A 15,721-nucleotide genomic window follows, 5' to 3' on the forward strand; every position below is an offset into this window, starting at 1 on the left:
ACAGGTGTCTTTTACACAGGTAACAAACTGAGATTAGGAGCAATCCCTTTAGGAGAGTGTTCCTAATCTCAGTTTGTTACCTATATAAAACACACCTGGGAGCCAGATTAATAGGGGATCAAATACTAATTTCAGTACATTTGAGTAAAATGCAAATCAACTGGATTTTTTTGTTGTTATTCTGTCTGTCACTGTTCAAATAAACCTACTATTAAAATGTTAGACTGATCAAGTCTTTGCCAGTGGGCAAACGTACAAAATCAGCAGGGGATCAAATAATTTTTTTCTTCGCTGTAGGACAGAGTATAGCTAACAATATTGTCAATCTTGTCAATCACATAGCAGACTCAGAAGAAACATCTGAGGCGAGCTCAGCAAAATCAAATGCAGAATTAGAACGTAGCCTGAAGGAGGAGCCTTACCATTTGAAGCGTTCTTAGAATGTCCAGTCCAAGATTGAACTGTTTCCTGCTGTGGTAGGTGTGCTAAGTGGTGTATCCAAAGTTATGAAGATTCCTGTCCTGAATCACACTCAACATGACATCTACATTCCCCAAGAACAGTGTTGGGTACCCTTACTACAGCATTGGAAGTCTTACCTGTCACTGCAATAGAAGGTAATGGAGAACGGAACAACCTGGAAGAAAGTGTGTTTTATGTAAAACAGTTGAGTCAAGTTAATAGTGGGCCACAGTCACCTCGTAACAAAACCGTAAAGCGGCATCCACCTGTCAATTTAGAATATCTTTCAAAACAAGAAAAAGAGAGACAAATGCTATATGAGTGACAGCTAGAGTGACATTGAATGATAAAGGCTTCTGCTTCTCATTATTCTACAGTTACTGCCTCTCATCCACTAATGTTTGAGACCGGTAACACACACAAAATGAAAAAAGACATATGTACCATGTGTTAGATATGAGTAGTGGGCCCTTATGTCTTGTTTGTCAACAATTCCAACCAAGCCAACAGTGCATATCGACTTCTCCACGTGTGCAATACCTACCATAACAGTTACAAGTGTGATAAAAACTACTATTGTTTCTGTGAGGTAGTACAGGGGGAAGAATTCAAGTCTAATAGGGATTTGGTTTAGCATGTTACACCTTCTTTTCACGTTGTCTTCCTTTATCACCAATTGAAACAATATATCTCCACTTTGTTACCAACCCCATCAGGGCTTTGATGGGTTTTGAACAATTGTGTGTGGGGAGCTCTGAGCCTGGATGTCTCTTGTCTAAGATATAAGATGTTAATCGCTTTACAAGGGAACACAAGGAAGGGCCCGCACTGAGAGCCAGAACACGTAAGGCTAGCCCTGCTGGTGGCTGCTGTGCCAGCACCTAGAAAGCAACCTGCTGCGTTAAACAAACGACGCAGCTTAATTGACATCTCAGCGAGGAATTATGTTGCATGCACTCACATTCTATACGTTGCAAAGCGACTTGTGCATTCATTAACTAAGGGATTGAGATTTGGTTGGGGTTAAAGTTTGTGAAAAGAATTCCACTGGGTGCAGTTTTTTTATCACCATCCAGTCTTTGTGACAAAATGGCTCCTACCGCTGACTCAGATGCATCAACTTTCAAAGTATATGGCTTAGTAAGTTCAGGAAGTATCAGAATAGGAGCTTCGTTAAATCTCTTTTACAGAGTTTCAAATGTTGTTTGAGCAGTATTAGTCCAGTGAAAGGGAGTTCTTTTAGAAGTCAGTGGTCAATAGCTGTCACTTTCTTGGGATTCATTTTGATGCTATTAGGGATACAATAAACCCAAGAAGATCAACTGTTAAATGTTTTAAATACACACTTTTCTACTATGGCATACAGATTGTGTTGCCCGAGATGTGTAGGCACTATCATGGGAATAAAAATAATTTTACCATCCCTATACTAACATAGGTAGATACACTGATTAGCCATAACATGACCACCTGCTAATACTGTGTAGGTCCCCCTTTAGCTGCCAAAACCACTAGACCTCTGAAGGTGTGCTGTGGTATCTGGCACTAAGATTTTAGCAACATATCCTTTAAGTCCTGTAAATTGGAGGTGGGGCATCCATGGATGCATTCTGGTGCTATGTGTTCTCATGTGTATTCATGTAATGTAAAAGAAAACGTGAATCATCAGACCCGGCCACCTTTTTCCATGGCTCCGTGGTCCAGTTCTTATGCCTTTGTGCCCGCTGTAGGCTCTTTTGGCAGTGGACAGGGGTGAGAATGGGTCAGCTACGCAGCCCCATACACAAAAAACTGAGATGCACTGTGTGCACTGACACCTTTCTACAGTAGATCATCTGTTGGATTTGACCACACGGGCCAGCCTTCGCCCCCCACGTGCATCAATAAGCCTTGGCCGCCCATGTTGTAGATTCACCGCTTTTCCTTCCTTGGACTACTTTTGATAGGTACTGATCACTGTAGACTGAGAACACACCACAAGAGCTGCAATTTTGAAGATGCTCTGATCCAGTCGGTCGGATCCTTACTCTTGCCCATTTTTCCGGCTTCTAACATCAAGTTTGAAAAATGTTCACTTACTGCCTAATATATCCCAGTGGTCATAATTTGATGGCTGATTGGTGTATGTATCTGCTTCTGACTTATAATAATATTGCTTATTTCATTGTGAGTTTTATAACATTATTGTTCACTGGTGTATGCCACTTTAATTAACTGCAAGCACATGTCACTTTAGGAGGTCTATTTACTCTTTGGTATTACATGATCACCTATGTCAGCCTATGATTAAGCACCTGAGGGTGTCAAACATGTAAGGCGTTATTTCTTTCCACTGGGACACATTGACTTTTTTGCATTAGCCTTTAGTTGCCCAGAATTTCATTTATAGTCGTGAAGTCATATCCTAGTTTTATAGTGGCAATTGGCAGGTGGGAGCACAGGTGACTACAGCCTGCAACCTTAACTCCAAGAAGGGGTTTGCATTTTGGAATCCAAATAAAGCAGGGAGCTGTTTTGTCTCTGCAATGTAAATCTTTGCCGCTGTCAAGCTACTTTTGCTGTTTTCATGGCTAGCAGTCATTCTTGGAATCTTTTACAAATGTGTAGATCGATAGATCCAGCTGTAACTTGCACATTTGTGATAGGAACAGAAGGTTAGGTACTAGTAGACACCTAGAAAGTGATGTTCCAAAGGTAAGGTCGTGGAAGGTAAATATGTAAGATCCAACATTCTGCTATGTGTGTTCTCTTTAGGCTCACCTGCAGGTGATAATTAGTTGGCCAGACCTGTTTAAGCAGCCTGCATGAGTCAGTTGAACAGCCACAATCTGGGTTGAGATGCAAGCTACATTGTTTTAACTCCTTCAGTCCCCATATAGACGTACCTGTATGTCCTAAAAATGGCTGGCTTTCTGCTGCCCAGTCTCTTGTAACAGCTGCCGGCAGGAGCGCCGGAAAGCTGTTACATTTAAAATGCCCGATCACGCATTCCCTTCCGGTTTGCGTCACTGCTGACATCGCACGGAAGGTCATCGGAGGACAGGATATCATCTGCAGGGTCTGTCTAGACCGTGCTGGGATATCCGATTGCTCCTCCTACACATCGATGATGCACAGTGTATGGAGATCACACTTCTCACAAGCTGAAAAAATAAACAAAACAAAAAAAGAAAAAAGTGTTAACAATAAAAAAAATTACAAAAATAATACAATAAATTAAAAAAGAAACAATAAAATTAGCTAAGTGATGTCCTTGTGACATAAATAACATGTTCAAGAGGTCCCTAAGAGGACATCTAACCATATTCCACTGATAGCAGTGCATAAAATTAAAAAAATAAAGATCCAAAACATACAAAAAATAAAATAACTTATAAAAAAGATAATAATTAGAAGAAAAAAAGTAAAAACCCTTACATGCAATTGCCCTAGCACAACATCTAAAAAGTATAACCTCCTGTCCCGTTCACAACCCCCAAACCCGTTGAGCCATAAGTATGAAAAATACTATATGGCCCTCTGGAGAGAAAAAAACTAAGGATGTGGGGCATTTCCATAATCAGGAGATTCAGCTAAAAAAACGTAGCTGGGTTTCTCTCCCGTAACACATAACCCTGTGCAAAAAATTTAAGCAACACATAAATGTTGCTGAAAAAAGAGCAGGAAATTATTGCTAGAGGCAACTTTGGCAATGATTGGTGGCCAAATGATTGCATGCAAAATGTCCAAATGCCCCTGATGAGATACTCTGCATTGTCTGCTTTACAGAAATATATATGGGGGTATTTAGAATTAGGGGGTGCTAAACAGGCTCAAATGGCATAGGGCCACTAAAGCAAAATTTGAAATGTGGAATCTATAACATGTATGGTCCAACTTGTGTCTTGTAATACCCCAAAAAACGATGCATGTGTTGTATTGCTGTAATCATGAGATTCAGCTGAACACTTTAGGACTGAAATAAACATGAGATTACAAGAAACGGTAAATTGAAAATTAACCCCTTAACGCCCAATGACGGCCCATGTCCCGTAATTTCATTAAACATGGTGTCGCTGTAATGCCTATAACGCTGTAATTAAATGGTGTCACTGTAATTCCTTGGTGTCGAGGCATTCAGCAACAACGAGATCGGCATCAGGGGCCATGGCATCCCAAGGCCATACACTGTGGCATTAATGTACTTAACCCCTTCGTGACAAAAGCTGATTTTATTTTTGTACCCTTCGCGACAAATGCTGTTTTAATATTTCTGTGGTGCTCGTGTAGCTGTAATTTTCTTCTTTCACGTTTACTGAACCTACACAAGATATATACTGGGTTTTTTTTTCAGAACAACTTTCTTTAGATGTCATTGTTTTGATATCATTTACCATTAAAAAAGTATAACATATGGTGAAAAATTTAATTTTACTTAAAAAACCTTTTACTCATCTATAAAAGCTAATGAAAAAACCTGCTAAATAGATTCTACTATTTGTCCTGAGTTTAGAAATACCCACCGTTTTTTATGGGGCAATAAGTACAAGTAGCGTTTTGCTACTTTGCTTCAAAACCATGCGCCGTTTCGGGTATCTTTGAAGCTGGCCAATACAATTTGCCCCATCAAACCATATATTTTTGAAGACTAGACAACCCAAGGTACTTCAAATGTTTGTATTTTAACTCTTTCCATGAACTAATTCTACTGCCAGTCTTTGTCAAACTTCATGTATGAATTTATAGCTCCTGGTATATGCCACTGTCACACAACACCCCAATATGTATTTAGCAACAGTGCCACATTTGAGTCATGCACATTTTTCAATGTTGAACTTTATTTGGTGATCCTGTGCCCATGCCCTATTTGGTACATCTTTGAGCCTGTTGTACCTACCGTGTCCGCTGCGGTCCCTTGCCGATTTGCCACCGGTGGGCCGAGCTCCTCCCAGTGTACCTTGCACGCAGCAAGGACACAGAGAGGATGTATTGCGCATGAGTACTCTCGGTGTGTCGTGCGCAAGACACGTACACCAAGAGACGTGCGCGTCGACGTGGCATGCTCACCGTGGACTCATGACGACATGCGATCCGCCGTGGCACACCCACGACGTGCTACAAACAATGAGCAATGGTACTCGCTGAGTTATGAGCGAGCTGTCGCGGCTCGTTCGCAGGGCGCGATCACCCCAGCATCTGCCGGTTCGGCACACCCGCGACGATCACGGGTGTAGCACTCTCAGATGCCAGTTTTTGTATATATATATATATATATATTTATGTATATCGAGCCGACGCCACACATGTGTGCCGGACGCGATCACATCATTCATGTGTCTACCGGTTGATTGTTTGTGTTTTCCCGCCCTTATCCTCATTTAAAGCTTCTGTCCCATTAGTGCAGTGTCCGTTCAAAGAGTCACTGTATGTTGCTCTGGGTGCTCGTTGTTCAGAACTTTGTTATCATTGTGTACCAGACCTTGGCTTTGTTTCCTGACCTTGATCCTGTGCTGCCTGCCCCGACCTCGGAACCTCCTGACTACATTTATCTGCCTCTGGCCCTGTACTGTTCGTTTGTCTTGGACTTACTGCCTGAACTCTCCATGCTGTGAATACGTCTCTGCATAGTGGGTGCATTATCTGTGTTGTCCAGGTCCCGCAATAACAAAGCCTGGCCAATTTAATCTGCCCAATAAAACCATATATTTTTGAAAACTAGATACCCCAGAGTATTTCAACTCTTTCTACTACCAGCCTTTGTCAAAGTTAGTTTGTTGTGTGTATTTTTCCCACATACGTTGTACTTTAGGTATGAATTTACAAGTTCTGGTATATGTCACTGTCACACAACACCCCAATACTAATAGGAAATTAGACATATGGTCACCTTTTCCCGGTGTTAACTGGGCCGTTGTTGAACCTGGCCAATTCAACTTACCTCATCAAACATACATTTTTTAAAAGTAGAGACCCCAGGGGCATTTAATATGCCAGTATTTCAGCTCTTTTCATGTGAGAATTGTTTTAAGATAAAGCACTAATTTTAGCACTATTATATATTTTTTTTGGGGGGGGGCTTTTTTTGGTTCCCCTGATTGTGACATCAGTGGAAAATCACTCGCAGTGGCAGTTGTGACCTCTCTCCGGAGCGGTCACAGCACATCCTGGGGTGGGAGTTCAGTGTCGCTGAATGCCTCATGATAGAGGCATTTCAGCTACACCACTGAAGTTTATCACCTCCTAAACTCTTTTAAAATGGGCGTTCGCCGCTATACAGTGTATGGCGGACGTTGACGCCCCAGGGAGGGGCCAGACACGGCCCCTGATGCCAATCTCAGTGTTGCTGAATGCCTCGACATCGAGGCATTACAGCAACACCACTTGGGTGCGGAAAGTGAACGTAGATCACTTTCTGCACCCGTTTAAAGCCATGACCGTCCTGGCATATCAATTGTCACTAACCGGATGTTAGTGCATGACGTGTCAGAACTGGCAATTGTTTAATTTAGCCAGTCTAATTGCCCCTTTGCAAGCTCTGTTGGCATCTTTATACCTGACAGAGTATGATGCCACTGAGCCCTCTTACAGTTTAAATGCCAATTTCTTTTTTTCACATTACCTTACTAACATATTTATTCATCCACGTTGGTTTTAGTTTCTTTCTTGTGTATATGCTTCCTAACGGTACCTGTGTAGAAATAGATTTTTGAAGTGTATGTTTAAATATATTCTACTTGTTCTCTGTATCTCTTTGGACAAAGAGGTCATCCCAAATAATTATCTGCCTGTCCTTAACTTGTTAAAATTAGCTTTTTTAAGTTAAGTGTCTTGGTAACAGTTACAGAGGTTTTCTTTTTAATATTAATTTCAAACTGCACCATATTATGATCACTACTTCTCAATTGCTCTCGTACTTGAATATTTGAAAACAGCTCCACATTGTTTGTTAATAGAAGATCCAAATAAACCCCTTTTTAGTAGGTGCCTCTACTAACTGACACATGTAGTTGTTATGCACCAAGATCAAAATCTCCTCCCTTCCACTGAATTACTATCCCCAATATCCCAGTCAATGTCAGGGTAATTAAAATCCCCATGACTAGAACACTACCCCGCTGTGCATCTTTTTTAATTTGTAGAAAAAGCTGATCTTCCATATCCTAGTGGATATTTGGACCCACAATGCTTCCACATTGTCAGTAACCTGACATACAGAATCCTTAATACGAGGCATTAACTTTGTTTTAACATAAAGACACATACACCCCCTTTCCCAATTCCCCCTCTGTCCTTCCTGAACAGTGTATAGCCTTTTAAATTAACTATCCAGTCGTGGGATTCCTCCCACCAAGTTTCTGTAATGCCAATTATGTCAAAATGTCTTTCATATGTAAGTATCTCTAGTTGTCCCATTCTGTTAGCCACGCTTCTTGCATTAGCTAGTAGACAATTTAATTTGCCATCAGTTATCCGTATCAGGTGCAACCTTATTCTTTATGCTACTACTATCCTTAACCCCACTAGCCACCCTTCTACCTACACAAATATCCTAACCGCCTAGTATGAATGCTGTATCTGTAATATCTACAATAGCAAAATTCATATTTATGGATACCTCCCCCATTACTTCGCTCTAGCCATTTAGATGTTCTGTATTTATGGAGCAGCAGGTAACCTTTGGGCTGAGTACAGCTCCATTGTTATTATTTATAACATCAGTCACCTGCCTACAATCTGAGCTTCCCATCCCCCTTTCTCCACCCTCCTTGTTTCTCTCTAAGGTATACTTCCTCTGTTTACTTCCTATCCTATTTAATGTCCTTGGTCCCTCCCCCATTAAGTAGTTTAAATACTCCTCCAACCTCCTGGCCATCCTATCCCCTATCACAGCAGACCCTCTTACATTCAGGTGCAATCCGTCACGACTATAAAGATTGTACCCAAGTGCAAAAACAGCCCAGTGCTCAAAGAACCCCAAAACCTCCTTCTTACACCAAGTCTTCAGCCACGCATTATCCTCCATGATCTACTGCTGTCTTTCTGCAGTTGTACTTGGCACATGTAATATCTTGGAAAATATTACCGTGGAGGTCCTTTTCTTAAACTTGCTACCCAATTCCCTGGACTCATTCTTTAGGACCCTCCATTTTCCACTAACTTTGTCATTGGTGCCAATATGAACCAAGACAGCCAGATCCTCTCCAGCCCCTTCCAAAAATCTGTCCACACGATCAGTAACATGTCGAACCTGAGCACCCGGAAGACAGCAAACTGTCTGGTTGATGCGATCCTTCTACAGATTACCCTGTCTGGCTTCCTAATAATGGAGCTTGCTAGAGCATTTATGCTATGTCATGCAGATTTACTAGAAATTTCTTGCAAGGTAGAAAAAAATGACACAATAACATATTATAAAACATATTCTCTTCTTCAAAACATATCACAAGATTGTATTTTCAACAGGAACTGAAAGCAAAAGTAAAAAAATACAGCTAGAAGCTATCAAATTAACATTTTACATTAACAAATTTACATTAATTTACAAAGATATTCATTACCTGATGATGAAAAAGCAACTCATCAACACAGTTTTTTATTATACCAAGAAGCAGATTAATCAGTGGTCCTCTTAATGTCTGGCATTTTCCCAGTAAAGTAAGACAATTTCCCATGGATTGCTGCAGCTGGAACTAAATAATCAGATACTTAATTGCCAGAATATAGCATGCATAAAAAAAACCATAAACTGACATATTCTAAGTATAGAAGAAAACCAAAAACTAGTGCAATTTAAACTCTATACATAGTGCAATGTAAATTTTCTATACATTTTGACATATTTTAGAAGGTGCCTTCATGAGATAAAATTTACAAATACATAAGGTAATATAGCTCAGGAATTGACAAACCCCAAGCACCATGGCAACTAGAAATAACTTTGTGGCGCCCAGGGTTTTGGAGGTCAAGGGGGTAGCTTTTTGACAACAGGAACATGGCTCCCTCTGCTTGGCTGCAAAGGTGCAGTGAAGCAGGTGCTGCCAGGCACCCAGCAGGCTCCCATAACGTACATAATGTGACCCCCTAGCTAGAAGGCAGGCAGCGGCACAGCATGTCTCCGCAAGGTTAGAGGGGGGGAGTAGTACATGTTTCTGTGTATTGTACTGTACTTTCAGTCATTGTGTATGTGTAAATGTATATTGCCAGAGTTGGTATGTCAACTGTATTGAAGTCCCAGTGTGTGTATACTGTAGTCTCAGAGTAGGGCTGCAACAACTAATCAATAAAATCGATAGTAATCGATAATGAAATTCATTGGCAACGAATTTCATTCTCGATTAGTTGAATCGATTTTTATCAATTAGAAAATGAGGGTTTTTCAGAGCAAATGCTCAGAAAAATACTACTCGTTTTATAATCCGTTTCAGTATGACTCTCAGCAGCAGTTACTACTTACAATCCCTCCCTGCAGTCACTGATTGGCCCCTCCAGTCACTGCCGATTGGCCCCACCCATTTCCTTATAGCATCCACATGGCTACTGTGAGTATAAAATTAATATTTGAGCTGCTGAAAGTTAGGGGAAGTGGGGGTTAATTTAGGGGTAGTTATGGTTAATGGGGTGTTTAGGGTTAATTTAGGGGCAGTTATGGTTGATGGGGTGTTTAGGGTTAATTTAGGGGCAGTTATGGTTGATGGGGTGTTTAGGGTTAATTTAGGGGCAGTTATAGTTGATGGGGTGTTTAGGGTTAATTTAGGTGCAGTTATGGTTGATGGGGTGTTTGGGGTTAATTTAAGGCAGTTATGGTTAATGGGATGTTTAGAGTTAATTTAGGGTCAGTTATGGTTAATGGGGAGTTTAGGGTTAATTTAAGGGCAGTTATGGTTGATGTGGTGTTTAAGGTTATGGTTAATGAGGTCTTCAGGGTTAATTTAGGGGCAGTTATAGTTGTTGGGGTGTTTAGGGTTAATTTAGGGAAGTTATGGTTAATGGGGTCGTTAGGGTTAATTTAGGGGCAGTTATGGTTATTGGGGTCTTTAGGGTTAATTTAATGCTGAGGACTGAGAGTTAATTTAATTAATTTAATTTAAGGTGCGGTTAGGGGTAAAGGGAGGGGGCAAACTAAAAGGAATCTAAATCCTGAGGGCAGTGAAAATTAATCCTGTATTTATCTATAAAAGTATGGTGTCAGTGTGCTGTGAACGAGTCTGTGAATCTATGAGGGCACTATGGCATAACTGGGGGTATAAGGAATATCAGGGGACACAGTGGCATATCAGGGGGTATAAGGCATATAGGGTATATAAGGCATATGTGGGGAGGTGGAGTGGCATATCTGGGGGTATGTGGCATATCTGGGAGGGAGTGTGGCAAGCCTGGGCTCAAATGTGCATAACTGGGGGGGGCAGGTTGGGAACTAAAAACAAGAAATGCATTTTTATCAGTTTTTTATTCTGCAGTTTGTTTTTAACATCCTGTTTGTTTATTACATTATTTTAAATAAATGAAAATTTTACATTTATTTTTTATCCGATTAATCGAAAAAATAACCAGCCAGCTAATCAGTTATGAAAATAATCGTTATCTGCAGCCCTGTCTCAGAGTCTGTGTGTATGTATAGTGCTAATCAGTATGTGTGTGTGTATACTGTAGTGACTATGTGTATATGTATAATGCTAACGTCATGCTGGAGCCAAACCAAACTTGTCGACCCCTGGTTTAGTCAAAATGCCAACATTTAAAAACACTTCTGTATGGAGACACAAAATGGGGCAAACATTTACCTCAATGGGTTGCAACATTTGAATTTAGATGATACAAATGCACACAAATAAGACCAAACTTAATGTTGTAATGCATTGGAGACTCACTACCGGCAGCCAAGCAGCAGGGTGCAAGATCTACATATAGCCTGTACCTACACAACTACTGTCTTCTGCTTGGTCCAGCCGGGCTTCAGGTGCCGATTTAAAAAGCAGGAACACTAGTGCGATCCTTTTGTGCAAATTTGTTCCTGAAGCTGTTTTGATGCCTGGCCTGTTTAACTACTCTCTGCCTTGAGATTTTGTACGTTGCTGATCTGTGTACCATACCGTCTATCTTGCCTGCCAGCTCTGTGTACTGACCATGGCACTTAGGGCACTTAGGGGTTAAGCCTCACACATTTTCCAGTTAAACTAGCATTATACCCATGCTCTAACATTTATAGAATTATTATTTTCTGTCAATAAAATTTGCTATGCATCATGAGAAGCAGGGCCAGACTGGCTTAACAGGAGAAATTAGCCAGTAGGCTGCCTTGAGGCCCGTAAGGCTGCTACAATTTTTTTTAAAAAGACTCGTACTGGTCCAATTAAAGAGGGGTCATGTAACATGACGTTATTTGACCACACTGGAAAATCCTATTGTATGACCAGCTGAGCACCTGTTAAGGTAATGAGTAGAGTGGGTATGCATGTAACTGTGTTGTAAAAAGAGTGTGTATGATCATATCAGCATGAGTGTGTATGTTTACATGAGTGTGTATATGTAAATAAGTGCATGTTAGTATGTGTGTTAGCATGAGTATGCATGTGTGCATGTAAGTTTGTGTAATTAAATTGGAACATATGTGTAAATACGTGGTGATTATGGAAGGAGGTGGAAATGATGTTGGGGAAGAATATACCGTATTTGCTCGATTATAAGACGACCCCCCAAAATCTAAATATTAATTTAGGAAAAAAACAAAAAGCCTGAATATAAGACTACCCTATAGGAAAAAAAGTTTTACTAGTAAATATTAATTCATGTAAACAATTTTTTCATATTTAATAAAAGCTATGATTGAGAAAAATATATATTTTTTAATTTCCTTTTATTTGCCAACCTGCCTCCCCAGTTATGCACATCTGCCCCCAGGGTTGCCACTCTGCCCCCAGAAATGCCTTATACCCCCTATTTGCCAGTCGGCCCCATGATGTGCCTTTTAACCCCCTATATGCCACTCTGCCTCCAGAAATGTCTTATACCCCCTATATGCCAGAGTGGCATATAGGGGGTTAAAAGGCATATCATGGGGCAGAGTGGCATATAGGGGGTTAAAAGGCATTTCTGGAGGTATATATATATATATACCGTATTGGCTCGGATATAGGCCACCCCGTATATAGGCCGCACCCTAAAAGTTTGGTGCTTTTTTAAAGAAAAAGTTTTTTTCTTTAACCCCTTAAGGACCGGGCTCATTTTTCGTTTTCTACCCTGTGGGACCGAGGCTGTTTTGACACTTTTGTGGTGCTTGTGTTCAGGTGTAATTTTCTCCTCACCCATTTAGTGTACCCACATAAGTTATATATTGTTTTTTTCAGGACAAGATGGGCTTTCTTCAGATACCATTATTTTGATCGTATCATCTTATTTACTATAAAAAAAATAAAAAAACATGGTGAAAAATTGAAAAAAAAGACATTTTATGACTTTTATTTGAAAAATCTTTTACTCACCTAAAAAAGCAAGTAAAAAAACTAGCTAAATAGATTCTACTACTTGTCCTGAGTTTAGAGATACCCAATGTTTTTATGTTTTTTTGATGTGTTTTGTACGTTATAGGGCAATAAGTACAAGCAGCGTTTTATGATTTCCAAATCTTTTTTAACAAATCTGGTCAGTCTGCCTACATCTCCTCTTTGGAACATCTTTGAAGCCGGTTAACTCAATTTAACCCATTCAAACTATATATTTTTGAAAACTAGACACCCCAGGGTATTCCAAATGCGGTTATTTTAACCCTTTCCATGCACCAATTATACAACTACACTTTGTCAAACTTTGTAATAGTAATTTTTTTTATTTTTTTTTCCACACAAATTGTACTTTAGTTATAGATATACAGGTTCTGGTATATGTCACTATCAAACAACACCCCAATGTGTGTTCAGGAACATCTCCTGAGTACAGCGATACCCCACATGCATGGGTTTGTCAGATTGTTTGGCTGGTAAAAGGCTACTTTTGGGGCATGCGTAATTCAGGTGGTCATTTGGTCATTCTGCCTCCATCTCCTCTTTGGAATATCTTTGAAGCCGGTTAACTCAATTTAACCCATTCAAACCATATATTTTGGAAAACTAGACACCCCAGGGTATTCCAAATGCGGTTATTTTAACCCTTTCCATGCACCAATTATACAACTACACTTTGTCAAACTTTGTAATAGTAATTTTTTTCACACAAATTGTACTTTAGTTATAGATATACAGGTTCTGGTATATGTCACTGTCAAACAACCCCCCAATATGTGTTCAGGAACATCTCCTGAGTGCAGTGATACCCGACATGCATGGGTTTGTCGGGTTGTTTCAGATTTAAAATGCCACATTTGGGAAGTGCGCTTTTTTTCTCCATTTTGGTCAGTCTGTACCTATGCCCTATCTGTGAGCTAGGCCACTCCAATTTACCCCATCAGCCATTTTTTTATATATTAGACACCCCTTGGGTATTTGAAGTGCTTTTATTTTAACTCTTTGAGATTTTTGAGAAATTTTAGCACTTGCTCAAAATAATAAACTTTATTTTTTAATTTTTTTTATTTTTTTAATAATTTTTTTATATTTTTTTTAAACATTTTGCTGGTACTGGATGATTCATCTAGTGACATCACTGCATAATTATTTTTAAATGTTAGCACATTTTTTTTTTTTTTTTTCATTTTTTTTTTTAATATTTTACTAATCACATAGTGATTAGAAAGCTAGGCTCCATTGACTTGCATGGTTGAATGCAGTACCTGTATTCAACCAGCAAGTGGAGCCAGTTCTCTAGAGGGTCTGGAGACCATCTAGCAAACTTTTTCTTGTTTGTTTTTTTTACAGAGCGGCGGCCATCTTACTTGATGGCGAAGATCACCGGCAGCTGCGGCTGTGACCACTCTCCGGAGCGGTCACAGCCCACCTAAAGGTAAGTGTTTGGTGTCGCTGGATGCCTCCTGATCGAGGCATTCCAGCGACACCATTTAAGTTTAGGAGGCGATCGTTGATCGCCTCCTAAACGCTTTTAAAACGGGCGTCCGCCGCCATACAATGTATGGCGGCTGTTGACGCCCCGGGGAGGGGCCAGACATGGCCCCCGATGCCGATCTCAGCCTTGCTGAATGCCTCGACATCGAGGCATTGCAGCAAGGCCGTTTAAGCGAAGAAAGTGATCCTTGATCACTTTCTAAGCTTATTTAACTTTTTGACGGTTCAGGACCGTCAAAGGTCATTTAGTGACCTTCTTGTCATGACGGTCCTGAACCGGCAAAGGTCGCGAAGGGGTTAAAAAAGCACCAAAAAAACATGCTGCCACTCTGTCCACCCCGAGATATTCTGCCACTGTCCTCCCTCCCCGAGATATGCTACCACTGTCCTCCCTCCCCGAGATATGCTACCACTGTCCTCCCTCCCCGAGATATGCTACCACTGTTCTCCCTCCCCGAGATATGCTACCACTGTCCTCCCTCCCCGAGATATGCTACCACTGTCCTCCTCTGCCCCCCCCCGACTTACCGGAGCAGACTCACGGGTGTCTTGCGGGGCCGGCGGGGGACATCTACGCAATACAACTTGTATACGCGTATTGCGTAGATGTCCCCCGCCGGCCCCGCAAGACACCCGGGAGTCTGCTCCGGTAAGTCCGGGGGGGGGGCTTTAGGGGCAGACCGTCCGCACGATGCGCTTAGACAACCTCCCCTGCCGGCACCCCCCTCCGTGGGAAGTGCTGGCAGGGGAGGCTGTCTGAGCGTATCGGAGAGTAGGATGCAGGTCCCGTGCACTGCTGCGGGGGATCTGTATCCTAACCCCGCTGCCTGCCCGGCGCCCGGGACTGCATGTCCCGGGCGTCGGGCGCTAGACCCCGAATATAGGCCGCACCCCCACTTTAAAGACTTAAAGTGGGGGAAAAAAGTGCGGCCTATATTCAAGCCAATACAGTATATATATATATATATATATAACTGCTAACATCAATCACACTCCTATCAAGCCAAGGCAGCCAGTACATGCTGGAACCTGGGGATGATAGGAGTGTGAGTACAGCCTCCCCATGCCATGCTACCACCACCACCCCCCTTATACATCCATGCTATCACACACTCATTCACAAACATTTTGTCACGTCTACCACAAGCCAGAGCACTCACCGCAGAAGTTCTTCTCCTGGAGGAGTGCGCAGAGACGCAAACCCCAGGTATTCGATGATCCCAACAGTGAGGAGGCCCGGAGTGGGTAGATATGGAGAGGTAGATAGTCTCTGGGTACAGCTGGAGAGA

General features: G+C 41.3%; 1 protein-coding gene across 1 annotated transcript in view; it reads right to left on the reverse strand.

The window, feature by feature from the left end:
• The window catches only part of MEI4 (meiotic double-stranded break formation protein 4), a 38,552-nt gene that overhangs the window by 9,983 nt on the left and 12,848 nt on the right, over positions 1 to 15,721 (reverse strand). Inside the window, exon 4 of the mRNA XM_053460349.1 lies at positions 9,000 to 9,131. Coding sequence (XP_053316324.1) covers positions 9,000 to 9,131 — 132 coding nt within the window. The remainder of the gene's footprint in view (positions 1 to 8,999; positions 9,132 to 15,721) is intronic.

This window comes from Spea bombifrons, chromosome 3 (genome assembly GCF_027358695.1).
Source record: "Spea bombifrons isolate aSpeBom1 chromosome 3, aSpeBom1.2.pri, whole genome shotgun sequence".
NCBI classification, from domain to species: domain Eukaryota; kingdom Metazoa; phylum Chordata; class Amphibia; order Anura; family Pelobatidae; genus Spea; species Spea bombifrons.